Source organism: Lethenteron reissneri, chromosome 30 (genome assembly GCF_015708825.2).
Source record: "Lethenteron reissneri isolate LAM-NWPU_2019-01 chromosome 30, ASM1570882v1, whole genome shotgun sequence".
NCBI lineage: Eukaryota > Metazoa > Chordata > Hyperoartia > Petromyzontiformes > Petromyzontidae > Lethenteron > Lethenteron reissneri.
Genome location: NC_083808.1, coordinates 8,822,645 through 8,849,839, shown reverse-complemented (window position 1 = coordinate 8,849,839; position 27,195 = coordinate 8,822,645). Strand labels below are relative to the sequence as shown.

The window sequence follows — 27,195 nt, the reverse complement described above, 5'->3', positions numbered from 1 at the left end:
TCTGTAGATTTATCAGTGCGTCACATTGTGTTATGGGAGGTGAATTGGCAGCTATTGGAGCCACGTGCTCTTGCCTAAAGGGCAAACAAGTCGAGGCATGATTCTGCTCCACGTTAGCGGTGGCTGCTCGCATTTACAAAAGCGTTCAAACAGGAAACGTCACGCACCGTGACGGGAACAGTTGTTGTGCCCCTTTCCCAGTTGGCTCTTTCACGATACCTAAATCATGATGCAAAGTGCTAATTTATCACCGCCAATCTCAACTAATTTGGAAATATCTACAGGGTACGAGCAGTGCCGCCTTTATGAATGCGCAACATGTACGTAGGACCCCCATTTCATGAAGAGGAACCCCAATATTTTCTGTCTATATTGGTCTCTATCTCGCTCTCATCTTCATCTCGTGTCTCTGTTTCACTTTGTCACTCTCTGTGTCTGTGCTTCTTTCTTTGTCTCTGTTCGTGTTTATGTCTGCGTGTTTCTCTCTCTGTCACTTTCTGTCTCTCTGCTTTTTTCTTTGTCTCTGTCTCTGTTCGTGTTTATGTCGGCGTGTCTCTCTCTGTCACTCTCTGTCTCTTTGTTTCTTTCTTTGTCTCTGTTCGTGTTTATGTCTGCGTGTTTCTCTCTCTGTCTCTCTCTGTCACTCTCTGTCTCTCTGCTTCTTTTTTTGTCTGTCTCTGTTCGTGTTTATGTCTGCGTGTTTCTCTCTCTGTCACTCTCTGTTTCTCTGCTTCTTTCTTTGTCTCTGTTCGTGTTTAGGTCGACGTGTCTCTCTGTCTGTCTGTCTTTTGGACGATCTGCACAGTTCTGAGTAATGACTGCTTCTTGCTCTACGTTGAGGGACTGTTATTCCTTTGTTCACACTGGCACGTTTATGGGTAAGATAACTGTGATTTTATTAAGGAATGATTGCACACATGGAAATTATAATTCCATTGTGTGCTGTTAAAAGTAAAACAAATATCCTGTGGTTTAACTATTAAAGAATACATCTAATGACTTATATCACTCACGGTGGGGTGGTGTTGTACTCGTATGAGTGTTAAAACTATTGACATAGGTATTTGGAGAGTGCCTATTTTATTCAGATCACTGAGTAACCTTTGCTGTCGTTCAGAGTTCTAATCTGGATTTCAACCGCCTGTGGTTAAACCAGGCTCTGAAGTATAGCGAGTTTGATAGTTTCAGCCTCGTCGCCAATGCTCGCATTGGTTACCAGGTTGAGACTAAATTGGAATAACTTCCAGCTTTGAGAAATAAAAATACCATACCTGTTTGACTATTATTCAACAAACACCAATCTCATAGCAGTAGTGTGTATAGATCAAACGGCTGCTTGGATGGTTTTTCAGACTTTCTCGTGGTTGCACTGCTCAGTGGTAATTCTGAACGGATTCTTTATTCTTCTGACAATGCCGAGCATCGCATTCGGAACAATAAGCGAAACGATATCAAAATAACAAAAAAACCATGGCGTATTGCGATGGCTGAATGGTTTAGGTGCCCGATGCGCTTGCTACTGTACTGAGTGACCACTGCAGGTAAAAAGATTCCGATTAAAATAACGTTTGATGGTACCTGGCTCTTATTGTGGTCATCGGCAGTTGCTCAAAAACCCCAGAGCAAAACCCCATCAGGAAAGTATTTTGTTGGAAATCTGGTCCAAAATCAATTTAATTCAGGGAACATGGTAAGCTGTGGTGTATGTTTCTGGTCAATTAGTTTAGGGGTTTTGTAGAAATTATAACACCTGTGAAGTATCCTCAGATGAATGAATAACATTTCCCAGGCATGGCATTAAGTATCATCTTGGTTCCTTAATTTTTTTTACAGATGGTTGGGTGGTAGCAGACATTACTGTTTGTTGCAAAGAAAGTGGGAATGTTCTGCCCTCTACTATTGTGGAGCGGAGTTTCACTTGAAGGGATTTCAGAGGTAGTTCTGTGGTGTCTGCGTTCGTGAGCAGTTCCCTAACACAAAGGGTCGCTCTCCTCTGCAACGGATATACAAATGACTTCTTCTCATCACGTGACACATGTAGAACATTTATGATAAAATTGGGAAATAGGACAAAAAATAATAAAGTAGTATGTTGAAAGTCTCAACGAGGCTTGTGCGTGTGTGTCTTTGTCTATGCAGAGGCGCTCACTCACGGCACTTGCCCCAGCAGTCTGTTAAAGGCTATTCGGGGGACCTTTGTCTTTTGCAGGTGTCCTTCCGTGTCATCACATTCGTGCTTAACGCTTTCATCCTGCGACACCTCTCCAAGGAGGTGCTGGGGGTCGTCAATGTCAGGTGACCTTGCTCACTTGCCCACTTGCTCATCCTGGCTTTGCAGCGATCTACCACGATGCTTTATTGGGTTTCGCACACACGCTGCTGCTTGGTCAGAGTGCGAATATGTGTGCGCCGAAGAGGTGGCTACTTACTACCAAAGTGGCCTGCTTGGCAGGTGATCGGCTGACAATTCAGAGGTCGGTTTGAATTGGTCATGGTGGCTGCTCAGAATAACTTAGCGCAGTGGTTATTGTGTTTGGCTGATGTGTGTCTGAGCCCTGGCTGAAACTGGAGTACCATTGGTTTCAACACTTGCTTTTACACCCCTTTTAACAGAGTCAACAAGCGGGGGCTTTTTAACGGCACGTGATTTCTTTTCTGAGAAGCCACGCGCTGAGAATAATCAAAAGATTTATGGCACAGATGGTTTTGTTCAATCCATTCACGTAAACATATTTTGAGCCACGTCAACATGTGTGCTGTGTCAGCGTGCCTTGCTGCATATTTAACTTCAGTCCTTAAACTTGCACAGTGGCAGTCTGCTGAAATCATACTATATTAGAAAAAAAAAGTTGGCTGGCTGGATTTCTGCCTGGATTCCTGGCTGGCCCGTAGCCAAGTGCTCGCTGTGAGCTGAGGGAGAGATATAGAGGAGGGAGGTGAGGGAGGGAGATAGAGGAGGCACACATAGGAACGAGTATGAGACGGAGAGGAATGTTGAGGAGAGACGGGGGGGGGGGGAGAGAATGAAAGGGCGTGAAATGGAGAGGAAAGGGAGAGCAAAACAGAAATAGGCGAGCGAGGGAAAGCGACAAACAGTCGGAGGAAGGGTTATGGAGAGGCAAGAAAGATTGAGATTGGAAATGTAGAAGTGGGAATAAGGAGATCAAGGGTGAGAGAGAGAAACAGGTTGAGAGATGGGGGGGGGGGGGAAGTGTGTGAGATACGGTGGAGGGAGGAGAGGAATATTAGAGGGTAGGAGAGGTAGAAAAGGAGACAGAGAAATAGAGACAAGTAGAAACAGATGAGAGAGAAATCGAGATACATTGGAATATACTGTAGAGAGAAGGCAAGAGAAAGGTAGAGAGATACAGGGCTCTATATAAGATAACAACGTTTTGCTAGCTGGCTTTCTTGCTGTGAGGGACAGACAGATGGTAATGTCCAAAGGACGTTGCTGGGATATTTAACTAAAATGTTTCGCGATGGTGAAATGGTGCCTGGACGTATGGCCTGCCTCATTCGATGGTCGCCACCCTGCGAACACAGAACCCATGGATAATTCAACTGCTTTTGATTGACTCGTGGGGTGTTGGTCTATTCTGCTGGATGGTAAGATCCAACCGTTCATGAAAAATTAACCAAAAAACTTCAAACTTGAAAATATTTTCAGGAGGTTTCTCCATTTGGGATATTCTTGAAAAATAATTAAATCATAATAAACCTATGCTGTTAAATAAAATTCACAGTTATTTGTCAATCTACCACTGGATGAGAGCCTCCCATATATGTCGCAGGGGTTGTTCGATCATACTTCACTATACTAGTCACAGCAGCTCGGTGTAGAGGGGGCCCAAGACCTATTCAGCTATCTCCACCCATGTTAGTTGTGATCGGGAATCGAAAACAAGTTGCCAGGTTCACAGCGCAGTGTCCTAATAATTGTGCCATTGCTCCATCCATGCTGTAAATTATTCACTTAAACATATTCGCCAATATAAAATATTTCATCCACTTTTGCCTAAATATGTACGGTATGTATGTTGAACTTCGCACCGTATGTAGCCAAACGTGCTAATCGCAGGTGCGGTTTATGATCTTGAGTCATCGATGCAAGAAGTATCTCATTGCCGTTCAAGACAAGCGGATGTGTTGATCGCTAGGCAAAGCAGCAGGTCGTCAATCTCAAATCGACTTTCGCCCTTCTTTAGCGAGAACCATAGCGATGGACTTGCGCCCGCGTGTGTTGCTCCTGCGGTTGCCTACGCAGGCTCACCCTGCTCTACTCCACCACCGTGTTCCTGGCGAGGGAGGCGTTCCGGCGTGCCTGCCTGAGCCGGGCATCTACCGCCGACTGGCGTCGCGTCATCAACCTCCTGTGGATGACGTGAGTTCCCTTTTCCACGACACCGTGGCTCCCATTCCGCACACACCCCTCTTCCACTGGCACATCAAAGCCAGTGTGGTGCTTTCACTGTACGGGTTGATTTAAAGTCGCCATTTGTCGTGCTATGCCAGAAGCAAAGCATGATACGCCGGCCTCACAAGACATTTGAATCCAAGCAGGGCCAGGAACGTGGCTAGGCAGCGTCACTGCATCATCTGCGCACGTCTCGACTCGTTAATTGAGTGTGATGTCACCGGCATGGCTTGGCTTCTGTAATGAAAAAGAAACCTGTGGCCTATTGAGCCACACTGGGCTGGCTGGGCACGGCTCTCGATTAGAAGAATCTTGGTTTTCTTTGCCGTGCCACAGCCTTCTTTAATTCCAAATAATTGTTGCTACTAATGTACAAAGCACATGTTGGAATCAGTTTAACACGTAGGCTTTCGCGACCAATATTATTCATAATCAACGTTTTTGGGTTAGATCGCGTTATTTATAAATGTGTCGTAACCCTCTACCACCCGACACGGCCAATCAGCAAAAAAGTGTCACGTTGACAAAAGACAAATAGTTCACTGCTTTAGCCCACCGGTGTGTTGAAGCGTGAAACCACAACATTTACAATTGAAGCGTGAAACCACAACATTTACAATTTTCAACTCAAAAATTGTAAATGTTGTGGTTTCACGCTTCAACACACCGGTGGGCTAAAGCAGTGAACTATTTGTCTTTTGTTAACATGACACTTTTTTGCTGATTGGCCGTGTCGGGTGGTGGAGGGTTACGACACATTTATAAATAACGCGATCTAAACCCAAAAACGTTGATTATGCACATGTTGGAATACTGATGCCATGTCTGCGGTGAAGCAGTTTTTACCTACCTCACTGTTTTTAATATAATTCAATATAAAGCAGTCTGGCTGATTGATGATCCAGCACTCACCGATTCTCTACAGCCACCGTCTGACCGGTGGTCAGTCACATCCTTATTAATAAAATAACTGCCATGGTTACTTCCTGTGAATGTCACTCATTGATTCTTCCACCCTGTGGGTCATAACAACATATTTACCAACACACCCACCCACCTACCTGTTCACTCACCCAAGCGCTAAAACTGACTGTTTAATCTCATCCATACTGTGTTCATTCAGCACACTGCAGGTCACAACACTTTTTCTGCTTCTTCTCTCACACTTGGGACATTTCCTCCCATGGTCTTTTTCACCCAAGTTCTTCTAATAACTTTTCTCAATTCAAAGAACATGCTCTGCTCTTATCCATTACATCGCCGACGGATGCACCACACGTGTGTGTGTGTGTGTGTGATCGTCGTCGCTTGCGTGCTGACTAACCGCATGGAGGGTTCCCCGTCCGGTGTGGTCAGGGTGCCGCTGGGGGCGGTATGCGCCGGAGCGCTGGGCTACGTGTGGACCAGATGGCTGGAGGCCCCGGACGCGGAGCACGTGCCCGCCTACCCGGCCGCCGTGTGGGTGTTTGCGGTCTCGGCCGTTGTGGAGCTACTGTCAGAGCCGTTCTGGGTGCTCGCCCAGGCGCACATGTTCGTGCGACTACGGGTAAGTGCCTAGCCACTCCGACCCAGGCACACACACTCGTGCAACTGCGGGTTGGTGCCTCGCCACTCCGACCCAGACACACACACTCGTGCGACTGCGGGTCAGTGTCTAGCCACTCCGACCCAGACACACAAACTCGTGCAACTACGGGTCGGTGCCTAGCCACTCCGACCCAGACACACACACTCGTGCAACTGCGGGTCGGTGCCTAGCCACTCCGACCCAGACACACACACTCGTGCGACTGCGGGTCAGTGCCTAGCCACTCCGACCCAGACACACACACTTGTGTGACTGCGGGTCAGTGCCTAGCCACTCCGACCCAGACACACACACTCGTGCAACTGCGGGTCGGTGCCTAGCCACTCCAACCCAGACACACATGCTCGTGCGACTACGGGTCAGTGCCTAGCCACTCCGACCCAGACACACACGCTCGTGCGACTGCGGGTCAGTGCCTAGCCACTCCAACCCAGACACACATACTCGTGCGACTGCGGGTCAGTGCCTAGCCACTCCGACCCAGACACACACGCTCGTGCGCCTGCGGGTCGGTGCCTAGCCACTCCGACCCAGACACACACACTCGTGCGACTACGGGTCAATACCTAGTCACTCCGACCCAGACACACACGCTCGTGCGACTACGGGTCAATGCCTAGTCACTCCGACCCAGGCACACACACTCGTGTGACTGCGGGTCAGTGCCTAGCCACTCCGACTCAGACACACGTGCTCGTGCGACTGCGGGTTGGTGCCTAGCCACTCCGACCAGGCACACACGCTCGTGCGACTACGGGCCGGTGCCTAGCCACTCCGACCCAGACACACACACTCGTGCGACTGCGGCTCAGTGCCTAGCCACTCCGACCCAGACACACACACTCGTGCGACTGCAGGTCAGTGCCTCGCCACTTCGACCCAGGCACACACACTCGTGCGACGGCGGGTTGGTGCCTAGCCACTCCGACCCAGACACACACACTCGTGCAACTGCGGGTCAGTGCCTAGCCACTCCGACCCAGGCACACACACTCGTGCGACTACGGGTCAGTGCCTAGCCACTCCGACCCAGGCACACATACTCGTGCGACTGCGGGTCAGTGCCTAGCCACTCCGACCCAGACACACACACTCGTGCGACTGCAGGTCAGTGCCTAGCCACTCCGACCCAGGCACACACACTCGTGCGACTACGGGTCAGTGCCTAGCCACTCCGACCCAGGCACACACACTCGTGCGACTGCGGGTCAGTGCCTAGCCACTCCGACCCAGGCACACACACTCGTGCGACTGCAGGTCAGTGCCTAGCCACTTCGACCCAGGCACACACACTCGTGCGACTGCGGGTCAGTGCCTAGCCACTCCGACCCAGACACACACACTCGTGCGACTGCAGGTCAGTGCCTAGCCACTTCGACCCAGGCACACACACTCGTGCGACTGCGGGTCAGTGCCTAGCCACTTCGACCCAGGCACACACACTCGTGCGACTGCGGGTCAGTACCTAGCCACTCCGACCCAGACACACACACTCGTGCAACTACGGGTCAGTGCCTAGCCACTCCGACCCAGACACACGCACTCGTGCGACTGCGGGTTGGTGCCTAGCCACTCCGACCCAGACACACACACTCGTGCAACTGCGGGTTGGTGCCTAGCCACTCGGACCCAGACACACACACTCGTGCGCCTGCGGGTCGGTGCCTAGCCACTCCGACCCAAACACACATGCTCGTGCGACTACGGGTCAGTGCCTAGCCACTCCGACCCAGACACACACGCTCGTGCGACTGCGGGTCAGTGCCTAGCCACTCCGACCCAGACACACACACTCGTGCGACTGCGGGTCAGTGCCTCGCCACTCCGACCCAGACACACACACTCGTGTGACTGCGGGTCAGTGCCTCGCCACTCCGACCCAGACACACACACTCGTGCGACTGCGGGTCAGTGCCTAGCCACTCCGACCCAGACACACACACTCGTGTGACTGCGGGTCAGTGCCTAGCCACTCCGACCCAGACACACGCACTCGTGCGACTGCGGGTTGGTGCCTAGCCACTCCGACCCAGACACACGCACTCGTGCGACTGCGGGTTGGTGCCTAGCCACTCCGACCCAGACACACACACTCGTGCGACTGCGGGTCAGTGCCTCGCCACTCCGACCCAGACACACACGCTCGTGCAACTACGGGTTGGTGCTTAGCTGCTCCGAGCCAGGGTCGGGAGCGGATTTGTTCCTTGATGCCTGCACTTCGAGGAGAGGTTATCAGTGAAAGTAGCACGTTGGCGGAACAGTTCTCATCTTCGTAGTTTGTTACAGCGCTCTCAAGATTCCCTGAAACACCATTGCCACGATACAATTGAGATGTGTATGGAAAAACCTGCCAACCTTCTTAATTGACAAACCTGCAAAGTCCCCTGTTTTAAGAAATACCAAAAGCCCAGCATGTAAAATGCCCTAATACATTTTTACATACAAAGCAATCCAAGCCCTTTATGTATGTATGTTGAACTGCTTTCGCACCGTACGTAGCCAACCATGCTAATCGGATGTGCGGGGGACGGATAAAAAACCTAACAAGAGAAACCTTTTTGTTCTTTTTTTTTAACAGAGTCAACAAAGCTCCTTATTTGCAGAAGCCCCCAGACTTCTTACTTTAAAGAATCCCTCCCAAGTCGCAAATGGGCCTTGACCTGAAACGCCTTCCCCTCTCCCCATACCTTGTGAGTCACAGGTGTCTGCGGAGAGCCTGGCGTTGGGCAGCAGGAGCATCCTCACCGTGGCGTTGGTGTTCCTCAGGCCGGACTGGGGCCTCTGGGTTTTTGCTTTTTCACAGGTGCCCACATCAGACAAAATACAGGACACCTTGACAACGCTGGGAAATTCAGCATGATACGATAAGGCCACTTTAAAGGTATTAGAGATGCACCATAAGGAGCGTGGCTGGCCTGAATCGTGATGCTAATGTTAAACAGCCCTTATGAGAGTCACGGGGCCAGCACCACTGACATTCTGAATTTGATTGAAGATTGTCAAGTTTATTCTTGTAGATTAGTTCCTTAATTGCTATTAATAATGATTATGCTTGTTTACCTTAGAAAGCCTCACCGAGTCTCGTGACTCTTTCAGAGGAGGCTCCTTCCAGGTTCATCTTCTTGGTTCTTTCGGTAAAGTCACGTAGAAGGGAAGTAATAAAATAATAAAAATGAAACATAATAAAATAATTCTCACGACGTTTCGGCCACAACGCAAGCAGCCGTCCTCAGGTGAAGACCAGGTCTGTCGGGGAGACAGCGTCTGAATGAAACACCACCATGCTTGGAGTGTATATTTAAGCTGGGTTGGAAGGGGGGAAAGGGCGCCCTGACAAAAGAATTCTAGGTTTTTGGAGCCGGGGGCGATGATTGCCATGTATGATCCCAATTAAGTTATTTCTGGGAAAGTTTTCAAATTTGACAAATTTTGACACCGGCACACATTGGCCTACGTCAAGGGATCTTTAACATCCGCAGTGCAGCACCGACGAGTGTTCTCATGGTTAATACACCTAACTTAAAAACCAGTGCACCTGCTGGTTTCAAACCATGAACCTTTGTAACAAGCGGCGAACACGCCATCACTAGGCCATGTCACTGCACCAAGTTAATCATCATCAGCCACGATCAAGCCACTGCCAGATGCAGGCCACCCCAAGCTGCTGTCACCTACCAAGATCCTGCGATGCAACAATCCATTCGGCACCTGCATGCCATTATTGTCATCGCTCCATCACCCAGGGATGAAACATAGACATTAGTTTCCCCCCTGAAAATCCCTGTGGAAAAGAGGGAAGAAACGATGAGATACTTGGGTGCAGAAGTGCATCTCATGAATATTGATCTCTTCTCGACAGTGCTCCCATTTGTAGCTCTCATCTTTGTTTCTCCTTCATCTCAGTTATCTGCATCTCTTTGTCTCGGCGAACCACATCTCTCGGAGGGCCATAACTCTGCAAGACCCTCCACGAGTCTTTGTTTGTCACTTCTAGCCCACCATCTAGCAGCTGAGCAACCCTGTGCCAGACCATCTGTGTAGCCCTGCAGCATTGCATATTAACTGTGGAACCCCGTGCTGTGTGCAGCTGACGTATGCAGTTGTCCTGTCCTTCTGCTACTACCGCTACTTCACCCGCTACATCGGCTCTACAGCTGCCAAGGATAGCCACTTTCCCATCACCTCTGTCCGCCAGATGTTCTTCACTTGGGGCACTCAGGTGAGGCCACTCTGCACTGCTTGCACCCACATGTATGGCACGTTAAGCAGCCAACGACGGCAGCGTTTCACTATGTACTTACGTATGTTGAACTTGTTTCGCACAGTACGTAGCCAACCTCGCTAATCGGAGGTCCACATCAAAATCACTGAGCCGTTCGCTCAGCGTTATGGCCTGTCTATGTTAAACAATCGGTTGCGCAACTGATTGCAACTGGTTGCAGAGGATGTCCACATGTAAACGATTTAGGTGCACGCAACCAAGTTGCACAACTGATTCCCTGGGTGTGGATCCTTTTGAAAATTGCAATTTAATCTCAAGACGCTAGAAAATTTCAACAAATATACTACATCAGGATGGAATAGAACAGGGAAATGAATGAGAGATGGGAGAGAGTAACACAGCAGCACAGCCTCGGACCAAGCATTTGAGGCCCAGCAGCAATAATTAGAAGTTATTGGGGTTTTGTGCCTGTGAATGGGGATGCTTGTTTTGCCTTTAGCTATCGGCAGATTTTTTTGCTGGATCACCACAAGTGGAGCTTCGCACACAAACCATGGTTGATTTGCCTTCTGACTCTGTTCAGTCTGTTAAGAACATGGCCAACTGCCCCAAGCGTTAGTTTATGAGCACTGTATTTACATATAAGCCAGTGTCGTTAATCACCAATCGTGGCGAATTTATGTTAGCCTGTGCATTTTATTAAGTCTCCAGAAGTTACTGAGAGACCGTGATAATTACACTGATCAACAAAAAAAAAACATTTTTTTCTGGCCTGGACTTTTGCAGCTGTTTTAGACTAATTTCAGGGTGCTGATTTCAAATCTGATCTCAGATTTGCTCTATCACATCTCATTTTTATGCTATCGGCATACCCCATTTTCATTGATTTTACCCGAAATTAACTCTGTCACTTATGATTGCAAGTTGTTGCGAATCAGTTGACTGCTTTAGTGTTAAAATATGGTGCTGTATTTTAGGATAGTGTGTTTATAATATAATTTTATGTAGATATCCACATTTATTTAATATTTTTCTTCTGCAGTTTTTATTGAAAATGCAATATTTGATATCTCAAAAACCTGATGTGATAGACAAAAACTGATGCCAGATTTGGAATCAGCACCCCAAAATTACCTTACAACCGTTGGAATACCTTATGCCAGAAAATGTGTGTTGACCAGTGTATTCGATGTGTTGAATCTGTGCAAGCTAGCCAAATGGAAAACATGATGACCATTCTATTTGACTGGCAGATCACCTTGACATAAGCTCTATCTCAGGGGTCAGCAACCAACATAAAATTAATAGCCATTTTTGTTTGTTTATTTAGTAAAAAAACAACAACCTCAATGCTCCAAGAGCCAGCAATGCATGTGTAGTGACGACTTGACACACTTCTCTTGAGATGGGACTTTATTGAAGACACGTTCACTTGACATCAGGCGGAGACCCCCACTGCAACAGCCCCGAGTCTCCCGTGCATCTCCCCCTTATATACCAACTGAGGCCACGCCCCCCTTCCCGATCCTTCTCGCTGACTGGACGCTCGCTCTACCGTCCTCTTCCATCACCTGATAACGCTACCTTCTATAACATTCCCGTAGCCACCAGTCCCTTCTCACTCACAACTGATACCCCTGTCATTACCTCCCATGGCCACGCGTGTATTCGAACTGTAGGCTGATTTCCCTGTCATTACCTCCCGTGGCCACTAGTCCCCTCGCACCGCATGCAGGCTCTATTGTCATTACACACATAAATAATGCCACAAACCAGTCCTTAAAGAGCCGCATGCAACTCCGGAGCCTCGGGTTGCCGACCCCAGCTCTATCTTCATCTTCATTGTCTTCATTATTAGAAATGGAGAACCTTTTCCTGGAAGCACTGGACCGCGAGTGTCTGTCTCACCCGCGTAGCCTGTGCGACTGGCCTGTGTGAATGGCCCGTGTGATGTGCCCACTATAACCGCGTGTTTGTGCCGTGCAGCCATTTGATTGGGCGATCGTCTCTTTGACTCGGAGCTTCATGATGCAGTCCTTCCTGAAGCAACTTCTCACTGAAGGTTCCCTTGCCCGTGTTTATCCTCTCGCACAAAACACATGTATTAAATAGTACGTTTTACATGTTTTAAAGTGTGGGGCCTTTTTGTGTAGATTTTATTTCATATAAAGCAAGCTGAGAAACCTTTATTGATGTGAGGTGTGAAAAAAATGTGAAATATATTGATTATTACACATACAGCCCTTGTGTCAATGAGGGCCTCCACAAACATTATAGGTCATGGGAGTTATTTGACCATATTTCGATTTAAAGCTTTCGTGACTGCAGGGATTCATCTTCTTGGTTCTTTCGGTAAAGTCACGTAGAATGGAAATAATAAAATAATAAAAATAATAAAATATTTCTCACGACATTTCGGCCACAACGCAAGTAGCCGTCCTCAGGTGGAGAACAGGTCTGTCGTTGTGGCCGACACATCGTGAGAATTATTTTATGATGTTTTATTTTTATTATTTTATTATTTCTATTCTACGTGACTTTACCGAAAGAACCAAGAAGTTATTTGACCATACTTCACCACAGCAGTGAGTGGTCCACGAACCCTTGCCTCAAACACGAAGGCTTACAGGCGTGTGTCGCCACACCGAGTGAAGATACAGTCAATGTCAATTGTCTGATGATAGAGCCCAATAGAGGCAACTACAGACACAGTTCTGTAATATCATCTTCTGGAAGTGCGTTGATGTACTGCTCGCTGTGAATGCTTGTGATGCCTGTTCATTTATCCCTGGGAACTGAAATGCCATATGCGTACAATGTTGTGTTTTGTTCAATTATGTATGGCCAGACTAAGACACTTAGCTTCACTCCTCAAAAGAACCTGGTTTAATCGCATGTGGCTGTTTGGATTCAGCATGAAGGTCTCATCATTGCTGGCTCATTAGAAGGTCCATAAGCCTTTGCCTCCTTAACCATCGAGTCACATGACCAAGTGTGTGTGTGTTTGCCTTGTTTCTCTGCTAGGGGAGAAATACATCATGACTTTCTTCAATGTCCTCAACTTTGGAGATCAAGGTTGAATACTGATTTTTTTTTTACTTATATGTAACGTACTGCGAGTGGTTGGGGCATGTTGTGATGTCGCGGTGTACTGCGGTCCACTGCGGGTTGCTTTGGGAAGTTGTGACATGTTGAAAGACGCTGCACGTTGTTGTGAGGTCTCGAGGCGCGACGAGAGACGTTATTAAGCATCGTAGTAGCAGTGCTAGTGAACGATTATTTCACCAACATTCTGTTAAGATGACATGAAACAAACTCTGATCTGCTGTGGTGCCCAGGGTTAAATGATAATTTTAATGTCAAAATTATTCAGGTTAAACAAAGCATAAGTAACACATCTGAACAGCAAAACTAGCAACTAATGTGAAATTGTACATTAACTTACGAATTGTTAGAAATCTAACCATGAATGAAACCAGATGTTATATTTGTCATCAAATATTAAAAAAACAATACGGATGATGCTGTGGTGTAATCATGAGCTAACTGGATTTTCCATCCAGAGGCCACAGGTCCAGTTAAATCGCCTGGCGTGGTCGTTCAAACAACACATTCCTGCGGAGGGAGCTGGTAGGAACGTTGGGTTGCTTGGTCAATGGCCAGGGTCAACGGCGGCGTGGTGTATTCCGCAAATATGGCCGACTGTGAGGGCGGGCACAAGCCGGCGTGAGTAGGTTAAACGTTGAGTTTTATAAGGGCACCATGGGGTGACCAGCCCCTCCCCACCCAGCCCCACCCCTCTCACCCCCCACCCAGCCCCACCCTCCCCACCCAGCCCCTCCCCACCCTCCCCACCCAGCCCCTCCCCACCCTCCCCACCCAGCCCCTCCCCACCCTCCCCTCCCCACCCAGCCCTCCCTCCCCACCCAGCCCCTCTCCACACTCCCCTCCCCACCCAGCCCCTCCCACACTCCCCTCCCCCCCACCCAGCCCCTCCCTGCACGACGGACGGACAGACACAATAATCCCCTGTGGGCTGGTGTAACCAGGAGGTTCCTACCAGTAATAGTTGACATTTATTTAATCTCCTACCTCTGTCCGTCCCTGCAGAAATATAAATAGGCACGCCACAGTTAGACGATCGGCATGGTGGGGTAAAGTGTAGGTACTCCCACTGCGTCTGGCCAGCAATGAAGAGTAGGCCAAGCGCCCTCTAGTGGGGCTCTGTAGAGCTCTCTCTCTTGGACGCCCTTCTGCGAGAGGAACTGGTTCCAGGGAGCAATTGCGGAGCTGCGCCTTCGTCATCTTTGAGTCGAGTCACCTTAATTTTTGTCTCCTGGTGCTCCAGTTTTTCCCTCCACATTTAAAAACATGCGTTTAGAGTATTTGGCTGCTATAAATTTCCACATGATAAGCCACTTTGTTGAGCGATCATCTGTGGCCAGGTCGTTTCTGAAAAAAAGCAAAGTAGCTCAGTGGGCCTAACCTGGAAAAAAAAATAGTTTATTTTATTTTAATTTACATATGTGTTGCACCTTTCTGGCACAAACCTAACCACTCAAAGCGCCACCATCACATTTACAACAATACGCGATGCGCTGTGGAGTGCTCCATAGCGCCGCGAGGCTGTGAGAGTTGCCGGCTCGTGCTGAGATGAGGCGGCGATCTGTGCAGGCATCTACGACGTGGTGAACAACCTGGGCTCCATGGTGCCGCGCTTTATCTTCATGCCCATTGAGGACAGCTTCTACGTCTTCTTCGCTCGCTCGCTCAGCCGTGGAAAGATTGCCATGGAGCAGAACGAGGTGTGGATCGGACTGCGCGTTTCGCCTCCCGAGTTCGTGTACGCACGATTCTGCGCGTGATGTCGGTGTGGGGAGCGGTAGTGTAGTGGTTAGCACACTGCGCGATGAAGCCGACAACCCCGCTCACCAGTGATGATTATCTGCATTGGTCTTGGGCCTCCCCGAGGTTGGCTCAGCCTCAAATGAGTACCTGGTGCGGTGTATAAAAACATCGCCACTGGGGAGACTGGCCGTTAGACGTGGTGCTGGCCACCCACTCCCTCGTGTAGTGTGCCGGCCTTCATAGGTGCTCGCTAACAGCACTTGCCCCAACAGTCTATTAAGGCTATACTGGGGATCTTTGTCTTTGTAGGCTTGTAATGATTTTCCGATTCAATCGTTTATGATTTCACGCGTAGATTTGCACGAGGAAGAATAAGTCATTGGCAATGAATGCATTTTTTTTTGTAAATGGTGCCTGTAGGCTATGGCGGAGCAGAGGAAGTGGAGACAAACATGATACCAAAACAGATCTCAAAATCGAGAAGATACCGATGAGACACGTTTCCTTTGAATCGAGTTGTGATCCTCAATTGTCACAATTCAATAGGTTTGGGGGGGGGGTGGGGTTGGTGTATTGTTTCTTGGCTGCTAGGGTAGTGACTAAATTATGGCCCCAGTGAAACAGATTTTAATTTAGGGCATAAGCAGCACCAGTGGTCATTTATATTTTTATGTAGCCTACGTACAATTGGCCTAAATTGAGTATCCGGTGCAGTGGCCCGGTCAACATCAGTACCAGGGGGTAACAAAGGCAATCGTACGTGTAGGCCTCGGCAAGGTAAGATAAAAGTTGAAAGGTAAAAACAACGAGCCTACCTTTACCTTACCTTTTACCTTACCACAATACAATAACTCTACCCTACCTTTTACCCTTTAGCAGGTAAGGTAACAAGTAAAAAGTAAAAAGCAATGAGCTTACCTTTACCCTACCTTTTACCCTTACCCATACTAATTACCCGATTACAGGGTCATTACTGGGGTACTACTACACATTAAAAATGTTTATAACGGTAAATTCTAGGTATAGCGCTTTATTCATATAGAATACTCTCGATTATTCCAATTTTACACGCTTTTTGTTGTCGTCGTTGTAGCATGGTAGCATCACGACTGATGTGAGGTCACGAGTCAATGTGGCGTGGATGAAGTGGAGGAAAGTCACCGGAGTCCTCTGTGATCGGAAAATGCCGGATAGGCTGCAGGGAAAAATTTACAAGACCATCGTCCGACCGGTGGCACTCTATGGATCCGAGTGCTGGCCAGCCACAACTGTACACGAACAAGCTCTCCACACCATGGAGATGAGGATGCTCAGATGGAGCCTCGGACTCACTCGATGGGATCGTGTCATGAACGAAGACGTTCGGAAGCGACTTGGTGTGGCCCCCATTGCGGACAAGATGCTTGAGGCAAGGCTTCGGTGGTACGGCCATGTGATGCGAAGTGAAGAGTCATCAGTGGCCAAGACTGCCGTGCGTATTGAGCCAGAGGGCCGCCGTCCACGCCGACGTCCGAAGAAGCGATGGATGGATCGAATAAAGGAAGACATAAAGATGGTCAACGCAACCCTTGAAGATGCCCTGGTCCGAGCCAAATGGAGAAGACAATGCCGAAAAGCGGACCCTGCGCCACAGCGGGAACAACGCTAGGAAGAAGAAGTTGTTGTCGTCGTTGTTGTATCCTCAAATCTTGTAACTCAATTTTAATCCACTTCCTAATGTGGTATCGACTGCAAACACTATATTCTATCATAAAAAATATATTTTTTTAAACATTTTTTATATTTTATGTTTAGGCTTGGGTCTAATTGTCCACGCTCAACTGACGTTGGCTGTAATTGGCCACGGCCCCTTACGTCATGGCAAGCTTCGGGGCCACTTCCTGGAGTGGTGGAGTTCTCCCATTACGAGTACATTTAATAAAAGCATGTTTTTAAAAAAGTTTATTTAAATATTATTTATTAAATGGAGGCCACGGACTGCGCCACGGAGCTTTTAGCGGTAAACAAGGTACCGTATTTACCGGGTAATACTTCGTGCTACCTTTACCCTACCGGGTAATTCTTCCGAGCTACCTTTACCCTACCCTTTACATTACCCCTTGGCATGTCGACACCTTTACCCTTTTACCCGGTAAAAAGGGTAAATTACCTTACCTTGCCAAGGCCTACGTACGTGTGTGTTGCTGAACTATTGACCCCTTCACGTGCTATGTAAGCCTTGATAAGCTCTTACTCATAGCACGTGCACCAACAGTCAAATATAGATACGTGGGAAACTGTTTTGTTTTTGTGGTGATTGACATGCTGTGCTGTCCACCCATTTTTATGTATTCCTCATCATACACAACACCAGGGACAATTGTAATCTGGAACCTGGCCTAGACCTCTAGGTCAGCTCAGCAGAACAAAACAAAGTAACTGCTGTAGTGTGTGAACAGCAGCACTGGGCAGACATAATGCTGGCGGTGATGCTGGCCCCTCAGCCGGCGCGCGTGCCTCCTCTGCCCTCAATAGGCGCTCGCTAACAGCACTCTCCCCCGTGCGGCTTTGCTGGCAGGATGACATCGCCATCGTGGCCAAGGTGCTGCAGTCGCTGCTCAAGCTGGTGCTGCTCATCGGAGTCACCGTCCTCACGTTTGGCTTCTCATACTCGTACCTGGCGCTCGACTTGTACGGGGGGTCGCTGCTCAGCTCCAGCGGCGGTAACCAGCAACGTCTTTGCCGTGTTTCTAATCCGTCATTCGGCTTTACTTAATTTAAGGGTGCTGTGGTGGCAGACTAATGCCCCTAGTAACTTTTGCAAATGAAACTCTCCTGGTCTCTTTGAGTACATACGTGGTGAAAAAATAAACTTGGAATTATCTGAACAGGGTCATGTGGCCATCATGGCAACATCGCAGCATTCTTGGGGCGTTAACAAGCCCACGCTAGCGCATTTGCCGCTTGTTAGTGCAATCGGAGGCGCACCGCTTTGCACCTCCGATTAGTGTCTCCGATTACCATGGCTAGCTACGTACGGTGCGAAAGACGTTCAACATGCATTGTTGCAGAGGTTCATAGTTTGAATCTGCTTATGGGTGTATGAACCGTAAAAAATACACGCCTTCACATTGGACGTTAATGATCCCATCACGTCAGTCGCATTGTGTGCTGGGATCATGGTCCAAATAAAAAAAAATGGCCACAAATTACAGAATTTAAATTTCTACGCAGCAATCGTCACCCCCTACTGCGAAAACTTGGCAGAACCCTCCTGCAAAAAGTTGTGAGACTCGGCGAGATAACAAACAAAATAATTATACAAACGCACGGGATGGTTTAAAAAGTGAAGAGGCCACCGACTGAGATATTCAAAAAATATTCTCATGTACAGTAGTCCCTTGAAGAAAGACATCATCGGCGCAGTCCACAGCATGGGAGATGGAACTGCGTTTCTTTCATGTAAAAACTCATCAGCCGGCCATGAGCGGCAATGACCACGCGGCTGAGCCATGTAGTAGCTGTATGGTGTCGTGTCATTTTGTATATTCTGACCCGGGTGGTGAATTTTCTTGAGCAGGGCCGGTGTTACTGCGCTGGTACTCCGCTTACGTGCTGTTCTTGGCGCTGAATGGCATCACAGAGTGCTTCGTGTTTGCTGCCATGAAGCAGAGCGAAGTGGACAGGTGAGAGCCCTGCTGAACTTGGTTATTTTTGGCCAAAGTCAAGCACTCGTGGCGAGCGCTCTTGGCGGCAAGCAACACACCTTGCCATCGCTTCTCTTCCTTCTGCTCCGACCCATAGCTGTAACTACATAGGCACCTAACCAGTCTTCTTGGTTCTTTTGGTAAAGTCACGTAGAAGGGAAATAATAAAATAATAAAAATAAAACATAATAAAATACAATTCTCACTATGAGAATTCTCACTACTGTGAGAATTGTATTTTATTATGTTTTATTTTTATTATTTTATTATTTCCCTTCTACGTGACTTTACCGAAAGAACCAAGAAGATGAATCCCTGCAGTCACGAAAGCTTTAAATCGAAATTTACCTAACCAGTCGTAAAGTTAATTATAATTACGATACAGAAGCGTTTTTATAGTTGAAATTCCAGTTATATTATAACTGCAATTTATTGTGATTACAGTACCTTACACGTAATATTCTGCCTTTGACATGTGAAATCAATGATTGAATTGATCAAAATACTGTGCGGGTTGCCAAATCATTTAATCTTCCTAGCCATATAAATAAATCTGCTCTCAAGGTTTGCTACCTTAGGTGGTACCAATTACTGCTCTGACTCAAGGATTATAGATGGGGGCTCAGTGCTGTGATAAGATAATAGCCCCCTCTAAGCTACGTGCCCACTTCAAAGTGTAATATGATTCAAATTTTTATGACGAGGCATGTGTGTCATAACTTATATATTTACTGAAATGTTTTTCTCTTGAGAAATTCCAAACAAAATCACTCTCAATTCAACCTTTAGGAGTGACCAGAAGTCTGTCCAGCCACTACAGTTCTTAAAAACATCTCAGAATATCTATTTATGCTGGAGGAATCCGATGAGCTATGAAGCTCTTCTTCACACATGCCCAGTAGTGTTGTTCTAACCTTGTGTTGCTAGTGGCTTCATTCCGCTTGGCCCTGAAATGTTAATACTCCGCAGCAAATAATATCGTGATACCGTTTCCACGCGTGTTCATGTTCGCGCACACGTACACGCGCGCACACGCAGGTACAACATGAAGCTCCTGGTCCTCTCGGTGGTGTTCCTGGTGCTGTCGTACGCGCTGACGCGAGCATTCGGCTCCGTGGGCTTCGTCCTCGCTAACTGTCTCAACATGGCCCTGCGCCTGGCCTCCAGCCTGAACTTCATCGTCGCCTACTTCCGCGGCACGCCGCACGAGCCGCTCGCCGCGCTGCGCCCCAACCTCGTCCTCGCGTTCACATTCTTCTGCAGTTGGGTCATCACCGCCACCTCCGAGGTAGCACGGCTTCACCATCGCCGTCATCGTCAATGCCATCAAAGGGCCGTGACCTGGTCCAGCGATAGCACATTCGCCGCTTGTCGCAATGGTTCACGGTTTGATTCCCGCGGCCACCCTGATCTTATTCTGCGGGCGTAATACCCGTAATTATACACTTCATACTGGACATTAAATGTCCTGTGACATTCATTCGAGTAGACTGTTGCTTACCGGCATCACGGTCAAAAGTTGAAAGACTAGAAATTTGGCGGCATGTGGCCACTCTATTCTTATTCTAGCTCCTGCGGAGAGCTTCTCAGCGTCTTGCACCTCGCCCCTCTCCCCCTCTGATCACTGATGTCCTCTTCTCCCCACCCCCCCAATGTGTGCAAATACTACTGACTATTGTATGATGGGTGTGTAGGCATATATGCCTACAAAAGACATTTCTTTTTGTGGGGTGGGAGAGTGCATTTTTATTTTGGTAGTGGGGGGGGTCGACAATTGTTGGAAACCTATTTGATCAACTTTTTACCCCCACATCTAGTGGGGGGGGGGGGGAGATACACTTTCGATAACTTTTAGATTCAGGCCTTCTGAAAGGCTCTCATAATTTAGTTGATGGACAAACGTAACGCCGGGCTTTTCTAATAGATTACCCGCTGATTACTCAATTGGGATTACACACAGCAACCATCGCCCCCTCTGTTGTAAAAAAAACTCGCTGAGGCTTTCTTGGGTAAACAAGCGTAAACGAATATATTGTTACTAGCTGAAAAGCATCTCCTGGTTTCCCTCGCTTTATGCGGTAGTTGTAGATGCATTCCAAAGAAAAAAAGGCGCACAAAGCGAAACCGCACGAGACGGCTGCCTGCCGAGTAGCGCACACAGCACACGTCCAAAAGCATAGCTGCATGTGAATGAATTCAAACAGCGTATAACAGAATTGCGTTGTATCTACACATATAATGTACTCCCCAGAGTAAATTTCGGGAGTGTGTTTGCCTCTTCGGAGCATATTATAGTCCAGACAACACGGTAACTAAAATACGTTTTAGGCCATCAGCCTTTTTGGCTTTCAGACCAACATTATCCGGCAGCATTTGTCTAAGCAAGTAAACTCTCCACTGGTTTCGACCTCCTAGGTCTCATCAGCAGAGTCGGGCTTGTTTAACAAATACTGTTGGATTATCAGATGTTATTTACAAGCGCATGACATATAATCTGTAGGACCCTGTTCAACTCAAAAGCAATACCGTACTCACAAACGCATTATGAGTTTCCGTGGAGCATTGTGGGTAAAACCATGCTTTCCCCAGTTGTGCTGCATAGAGTCTGATGTAGATTCTGGTTTTACTGCGTGTTCTTTGCATGATGTCCGATGTTTCACTCCATGTGCGAGGAGCTTCTCCAGGAACTGAAAATTACGAGGTGCAACCCGAGAACGCATCAGAGATCTTCATTACTCTTTGGTTCTTTCGGTAAAGTCCCGTAGGTATAAAATAAAATAGATCACGACGTTTCGGGCGCAACACAAGCGTCCGTCATCAGGTGGGAAATCATGGTCTGCTGCTGAGGCAGACTGTTTTTAAAAGGGTTGAAATGGGTGTAGTTCAAGGGTCATAAAGAAGCGGGCAGGGCTAGTGATGTTAATGTGAGAAATTAGCATGTTAATGTAAGAACGAAGAGTATTGCAATCCCAAGGCATGATGGCATAATCCAAAGGACATGTGAGCATGAGAGTGCAATCAGGCATGAGAGTGCAATGCAAAGGACATGTGAGCATGAGAGATCTAAGAGAGAGGCATAGAGAGAGAGACACACACAGAGAGTCGGAAATATCAGCTGACATCGGCAGGTAGGATGGAAACATCACAGTCAGTTAAGACTTTACCTGGTTCATAACGTCCTTCCAATGATTGCTCAGTTTGTACCCATCTTCTCGGTTGAAGTTGTGTCTGTGTTTGTATATCTGGATGGCTTCATGAACAAATCTCTGAAGGTAGCCAGTTGGTTTGCAGATCTTCATTGTTGTTATATCCATTGCAATTACAGTCTCTTTGTCATAATGATCACCACTATCATCGTCACTGAGTTTGGTAATCGTCACAGATCCACTTTAATATTGCTCTGTTGAGCGAAGCCGCACAACGCACTGGGTACAGGATTGGTTAACGTTTTGTAAATTTACGGAATTATTTTCAAGTTTGTTTGCTCGTACCTTTCCAGGGCTGAAGAATGCCTTTTGTAAATCTTCCAAAAGTCTGCCAACTGACATTTACCACTTGAGATCCTTAAATTTCACGACCATTAAATGATCATCCTATGCAGAGACTGGCCCTGCCATATCAATTTGACGTTTATACCATTGGCTCAGGGTCACCATTGGAGATGAGTTTGTGCGAGCAGGAATGTTGCGGGGACGCTCGTGCTCATCATCTTGGTCTCGTCGCGTCTCTTCTCTCTGCAGTGGGTGCTGTGCTGTGACCACGGCAAGGCTCCACGCCTGCTTCATGTCACCCTGGGAGCCGCGTGCCTGTCGGCCGTCGTCATCGTGACTCGCCGCACCGAACGCGAGCTCGTCTCGTTTGTATGGCATCAGTTCCTACCCGAGTTTTTCAAAAAGAAGCAGAGCTGACTCTCAGCCACCATCTCTCTCGCACATATATGGAGTTTTATATTTGGAGTTTGCTTGGCTTTCTCACCATGGTCGCGTGGCTTTTTCTCCGGATCCTCCAGTTTTTCCCTCCAGATTTGGAATCAACATGCATTTAGAGTATTTGGCTGCTATACATTTCCATGTGATAAGCCACTTCATTGAGCTATCATTTGTGGCCAGGACGCTTCCGAAAAAGAGCTGCATAGCTAATTGGGCCTTACCTGGTAAAATAAACATAGTTAATAGTCAGTCTCCCACGTCGATCTTCAGGGCCCGGTTACAAGAAATTAAATGGATTTCCCTTTTCAATTCCCATCTGTTTTGCAACTTGATGCCCTGGACCTCTTTGTGCCTGTGGGCCCCAGTTCTAGTTGCACTGGCTGCACACGCAGTAGCTATAAAATGCTAGCTCCAGTTTAGCAATTTGGGGGAAATACAGTTGAACCCGAGCAAGCAACAAAGCGTTCACAATGTCAAAGGTGAGACGTGATTGAGATTCGTCATTGCTTTTGCAAGTGAGACCATGTGGCACTGGTTAAATATGATGGGGTTCTTGGTGTTTTTCTTTTTATTCAAATTCACCCTTGGCCACTGGCACACCGTGGCCTATTGCAGCATGTTCTTGTGACCTCTTTAAAGACCCAGTTACTGTGCAAGCCATCCACTGCTGCTGACATTGTGAACCCGGTTTGCAGTTGCCGTGTTACTTTACTGCCACGTATTTTTTCCGAACGTTAACATTTTTAAAACTGGTCGCCAGAACAGGCTGCCTTTTGTTAATGTAAGCTTTCTGTTAGAATACTTTCAGGCTGTGGTGGCATTGTTGCTTTGTGCATTATTTTGCGATGCTCTGCACACATTTTACCAGCTCATGGCAGGTGAAGGTGTGGGCCTGCATTGAAACGCATTTAGGCAGTGCCAATTCGTCTGCCTATCGAGTGGGGTTGTTAAATAGCATTTTTTTTGTTGCATGACCGGTAACCGTATGAACAAAAATACGGTTACCTGCTTGCGCTGCACAAATAAAAATGCCTCGCAAATAAACTGAACGTGTCCACCTTTTTAACTGAGAAATGTAAGGAGCTGCCAGAGTAGTTGTAACAATTGAGTAACCCCCCCCCCCCTGCTGCCTCTGTCCATCCAACAGTATAAATGGATTCACCACAGTTGATTGGCCGGTCACTTGTGGTGTGGGTAAAGTGTAGGTACACACAACTCTTCCAAGACGTCTGGTTAGCATGCAAGATGAGACCACATACACCTCGCGTGCACAAGCGAGAGCAATCGCAATTGTTGCTTAGGCCACGATGCCATTTGTACATTCACTTGTGTGCCAGTCAGTGCATTCGCTCCTCACATTATTTTGGAAGCGGTTACCATTTGCCAACTTTCAGAACCGCTAATCGATTCAGTTCTTACTGGCTTTCGTTTAACAACCCAACCTAAAGAGGCATTAAAACGCATGTTTATTAAAACAGCTCTGGGTGCAATTGTGGCATTAGAGTAGCAAGGCTAAACTGTACTGAAGATCCCTAAAAAGGGTGAAACCGTTTTGCAGATGCCGTGTTACTTAGCTACCACCAGAATTTTAAAGACCAAAATTTTCTACCACTGATGGTCCACTGGCTCGGTTGGACTGCTGTGCACTCGTAGCAGTGTTCTCTAGTGAGCTCACAAGGCATTGTTGGGGGCTTTCCCATAATGCAGTACAGCCTAACTATGGCCACAGTTCTAACTTTTGTGTCAATTGGTGGTTTAAAACAATGCTGTGTGCTTTACACACACAACTCTTGTTTAATGCCACCTGGAATGCAACGCACTATTCATCCTATGGCCCAGTTGCGCTATTTACTGACTAAATTACTTTTTGCATGAATACTCTTGTATTTTCCCGCCTCCAAACACTTTTCTGTCTAATAAGTTTCTTGTCATCGACAGAAAGCGCTAGAATTTGTTTAATTATTTTGCTGTGTTTGTGTGTGCTATGCAATGATCTAGTCTTTGCAGTACTACTTTTGATTAATTCACATATTTAAACAAGTCAAACTCATTCCACAGTGATTACTTCACAGCTTTCAATCGGCATTTTGTTTTGTTTATTGTGATTTATTTTTTTGCGGTGAGAGCAGCAGTTACAGCGTCCCAGTTTAAACACACACGCAGGGAAGCCAAGGTGGTGGGCGTGTAAAGTGATGAACGTACAATAATAACACCAAACACTTTCATCCGTTGTCACCGACGTCTTCAAAATGCAAATCGAGAGAAGATTTTGCGCCAGCGCATAAAAATGCACCTTGCATCACGTGCACACAAAATAAACGCCATACTGTTTTCACCCCCTCGATTAAAGTGCCCGTTTGCAATCATGGTTGAGGAAGCAAACGTTGATTTCTTTAAAACGTACTAAGGTTTTATTAATTTTTCATATTTTTACACCTTGTTCTCGTTTCGCTGTACAACACACCCTCCATTGTTCCAAAGTCTCCCTTGCAAGAATAATGTCTCATTGGGCTCTCACCTGCGCGGAATAAAGCAAATATATGTACAGTTGTGTGAAAATAGTTTGTTGAGTAGCGATTGATTATGGGAGTGTGTAGAGTTGCTTGATGGCGGATCGGGGGCTTGTGGGATTGTTTGACGAGTGCAGGTCTTGATAGCCACCCGTTTTATATCGAATAATTAAATGTATACACCTTACATTTATTTGCAACTTGATATTGAAGGACAAATCTATTTGTATTAAATATTTCTCATGAAATGAAAATAGCATGAAAAGAAAATTGTGGCCAAGTGACTTTGTGATCAGAGTTCCAATCGGCGCAGCCACCCATGATTATAAACCCACTTCTCGGCTGAAGTGAGTAAATGGCCTTGGCATATCCAGAAACGACTGCTTGATTTGGCAAAATTCAACTCTGCAATGCGATGGACATCTCTCTCTCTCTCTATAGCAGGGGGCGAGGGTGAGTACAGCGCCCCTCGTGTGAAGTCCCTTGAAGTTCTGTGATATAAACTTCTCCACGGGCTATCCTATCTATAACAGGGTGATACACTGCTGTGTGAAATTTCCGAATGGACGTTCCTTTATATCATGATGTAGATAACGCAGCTTGAATACAATTCCTTAAAATAAATATTTAATAACTAGAAAAGCTTTTTTTAGTTGGGGTGGAATTGTTTTCCGCAAAATGATTGGCAGGCTGTAGTGTGAGCTTTGTTGACTGATGGTTTCTTTAAACAAATCCATATTTATGTTTATATCGAATGTTGTTATAAGCTTTCATGCGGTTTGTGTAGGTGATGTACGCCAGTAGGCCTTGCCGCACAAGCTGTACTGTTACACACCTAGGCGTTGTGTCGCCGTTGTATCTTGTATACCAGGAGAACGACGCGATTGTGGTTAGAGCACTGAACTATGGTTACTGTGAGCAAGATTTATTCCTGGCTGCACCATCGGCACTCTGAACCTGTCGTGTGTGCCTTTAGGTCCGCTCAACATAAAATATGCGTTTCAAACATCGTGTCGATATCAGCATTGGAGAGACAAAGGTGGCGGGGAAATGCCTTTTGCTGTGGCAGCCGTAAAACAGCTGTTCGCCAGCATCACTTTTCCCATCAGACTATGTATAAATTATACACGTAAAAATATATATTTCTTAAATGCTTAAGCCAAGCTATTTACAGCTCATTTACAGGAACCCACCAAACCGGATCACAAGATTATAATGGTTGGAGTGGGGTAGAAAACCGATCGGCAGCCCAGGTAAGATGGGGTTGGTGTCATGTTATATTATAGTTTGTCAAAAATTAATTGAAACAGAATAGGCCGTGACTAAAAACAATGTAACAATCTGCTGGCTCTGACAAAATGCAAACGACTTTGTAAGCTTGTAAACTAAAGCAAAAGCAGTCTTCGGTTAAACGCTGTAAAGGTGAAAAGCTACTGAATAAAATACTTAATATTGACTTAAACGGGCATCATTGAGTAATTTGTGTAGATATTAGGCTGTACATGCAAATAACCATTGTAGTTTAAATGCAGGTTTTTAATCCTACATCACTGTATACGAGATGCTTTGACTTTTATGGTAAAAACTATTCCAGTGTATAAAAATACACTTATTTTGTTATTAATATTCCCCACGATGGCACTAACGATTACTTTGAGTTATGTAATACCAATGTAGACTACTAATCGGGATGGACAGCTCTGTATACCCGGTAACCTTTATCTAAAACTCGAGTACCCAGCTGACGTAGCCCCCATCATCATCAGCTGCATCGTTGCTGCAGGGGTGATAAAATGAGTACCGCCTGGTGGTGGTTGCACCATTTCATGCAAAGTCAGCAGTGGTTGTCTTGAGAAACTGGTGCCCACCATAGTAATGTGGCCAACGTGGCATTTTTTGCCGCTGCTTCAATTACTGAAGGTGGAAAAATGCGTTGGAGTCATTAACATTGATTCTGAAGAACCCAATACACGCATTAAATCACGTGCGTAAAGG

At 46.9% G+C, this 27,195-nt stretch overlaps 1 protein-coding gene across 1 annotated transcript in view; it reads left to right on the top strand.

Annotated features, from left to right (window-relative positions):
• Positions 1–26,662, top strand: part of RFT1 (RFT1 homolog) — a 30,710-nt gene extending 4,048 nt beyond the window's left edge. Inside the window, exons 3-14 of the mRNA XM_061563008.1 lie at positions 2,210–2,295; positions 4,268–4,384; positions 5,774–5,963; positions 8,707–8,808; positions 10,093–10,224; positions 12,214–12,289; positions 13,252–13,302; positions 14,902–15,032; positions 17,633–17,777; positions 18,635–18,740; positions 19,800–20,049; positions 22,502–26,662. Coding sequence (XP_061418992.1) covers positions 2,210–2,295; positions 4,268–4,384; positions 5,774–5,963; positions 8,707–8,808; positions 10,093–10,224; positions 12,214–12,289; positions 13,252–13,302; positions 14,902–15,032; positions 17,633–17,777; positions 18,635–18,740; positions 19,800–20,049; positions 22,502–22,669 — 1,554 coding nt within the window. The 3' untranslated portion in view covers positions 22,670–26,662. The remainder of the gene's footprint in view (positions 1–2,209; positions 2,296–4,267; positions 4,385–5,773; positions 5,964–8,706; positions 8,809–10,092; positions 10,225–12,213; positions 12,290–13,251; positions 13,303–14,901; positions 15,033–17,632; positions 17,778–18,634; positions 18,741–19,799; positions 20,050–22,501) is intronic.
• Positions 26,663–27,195: the final 533 nt, after the last annotated feature.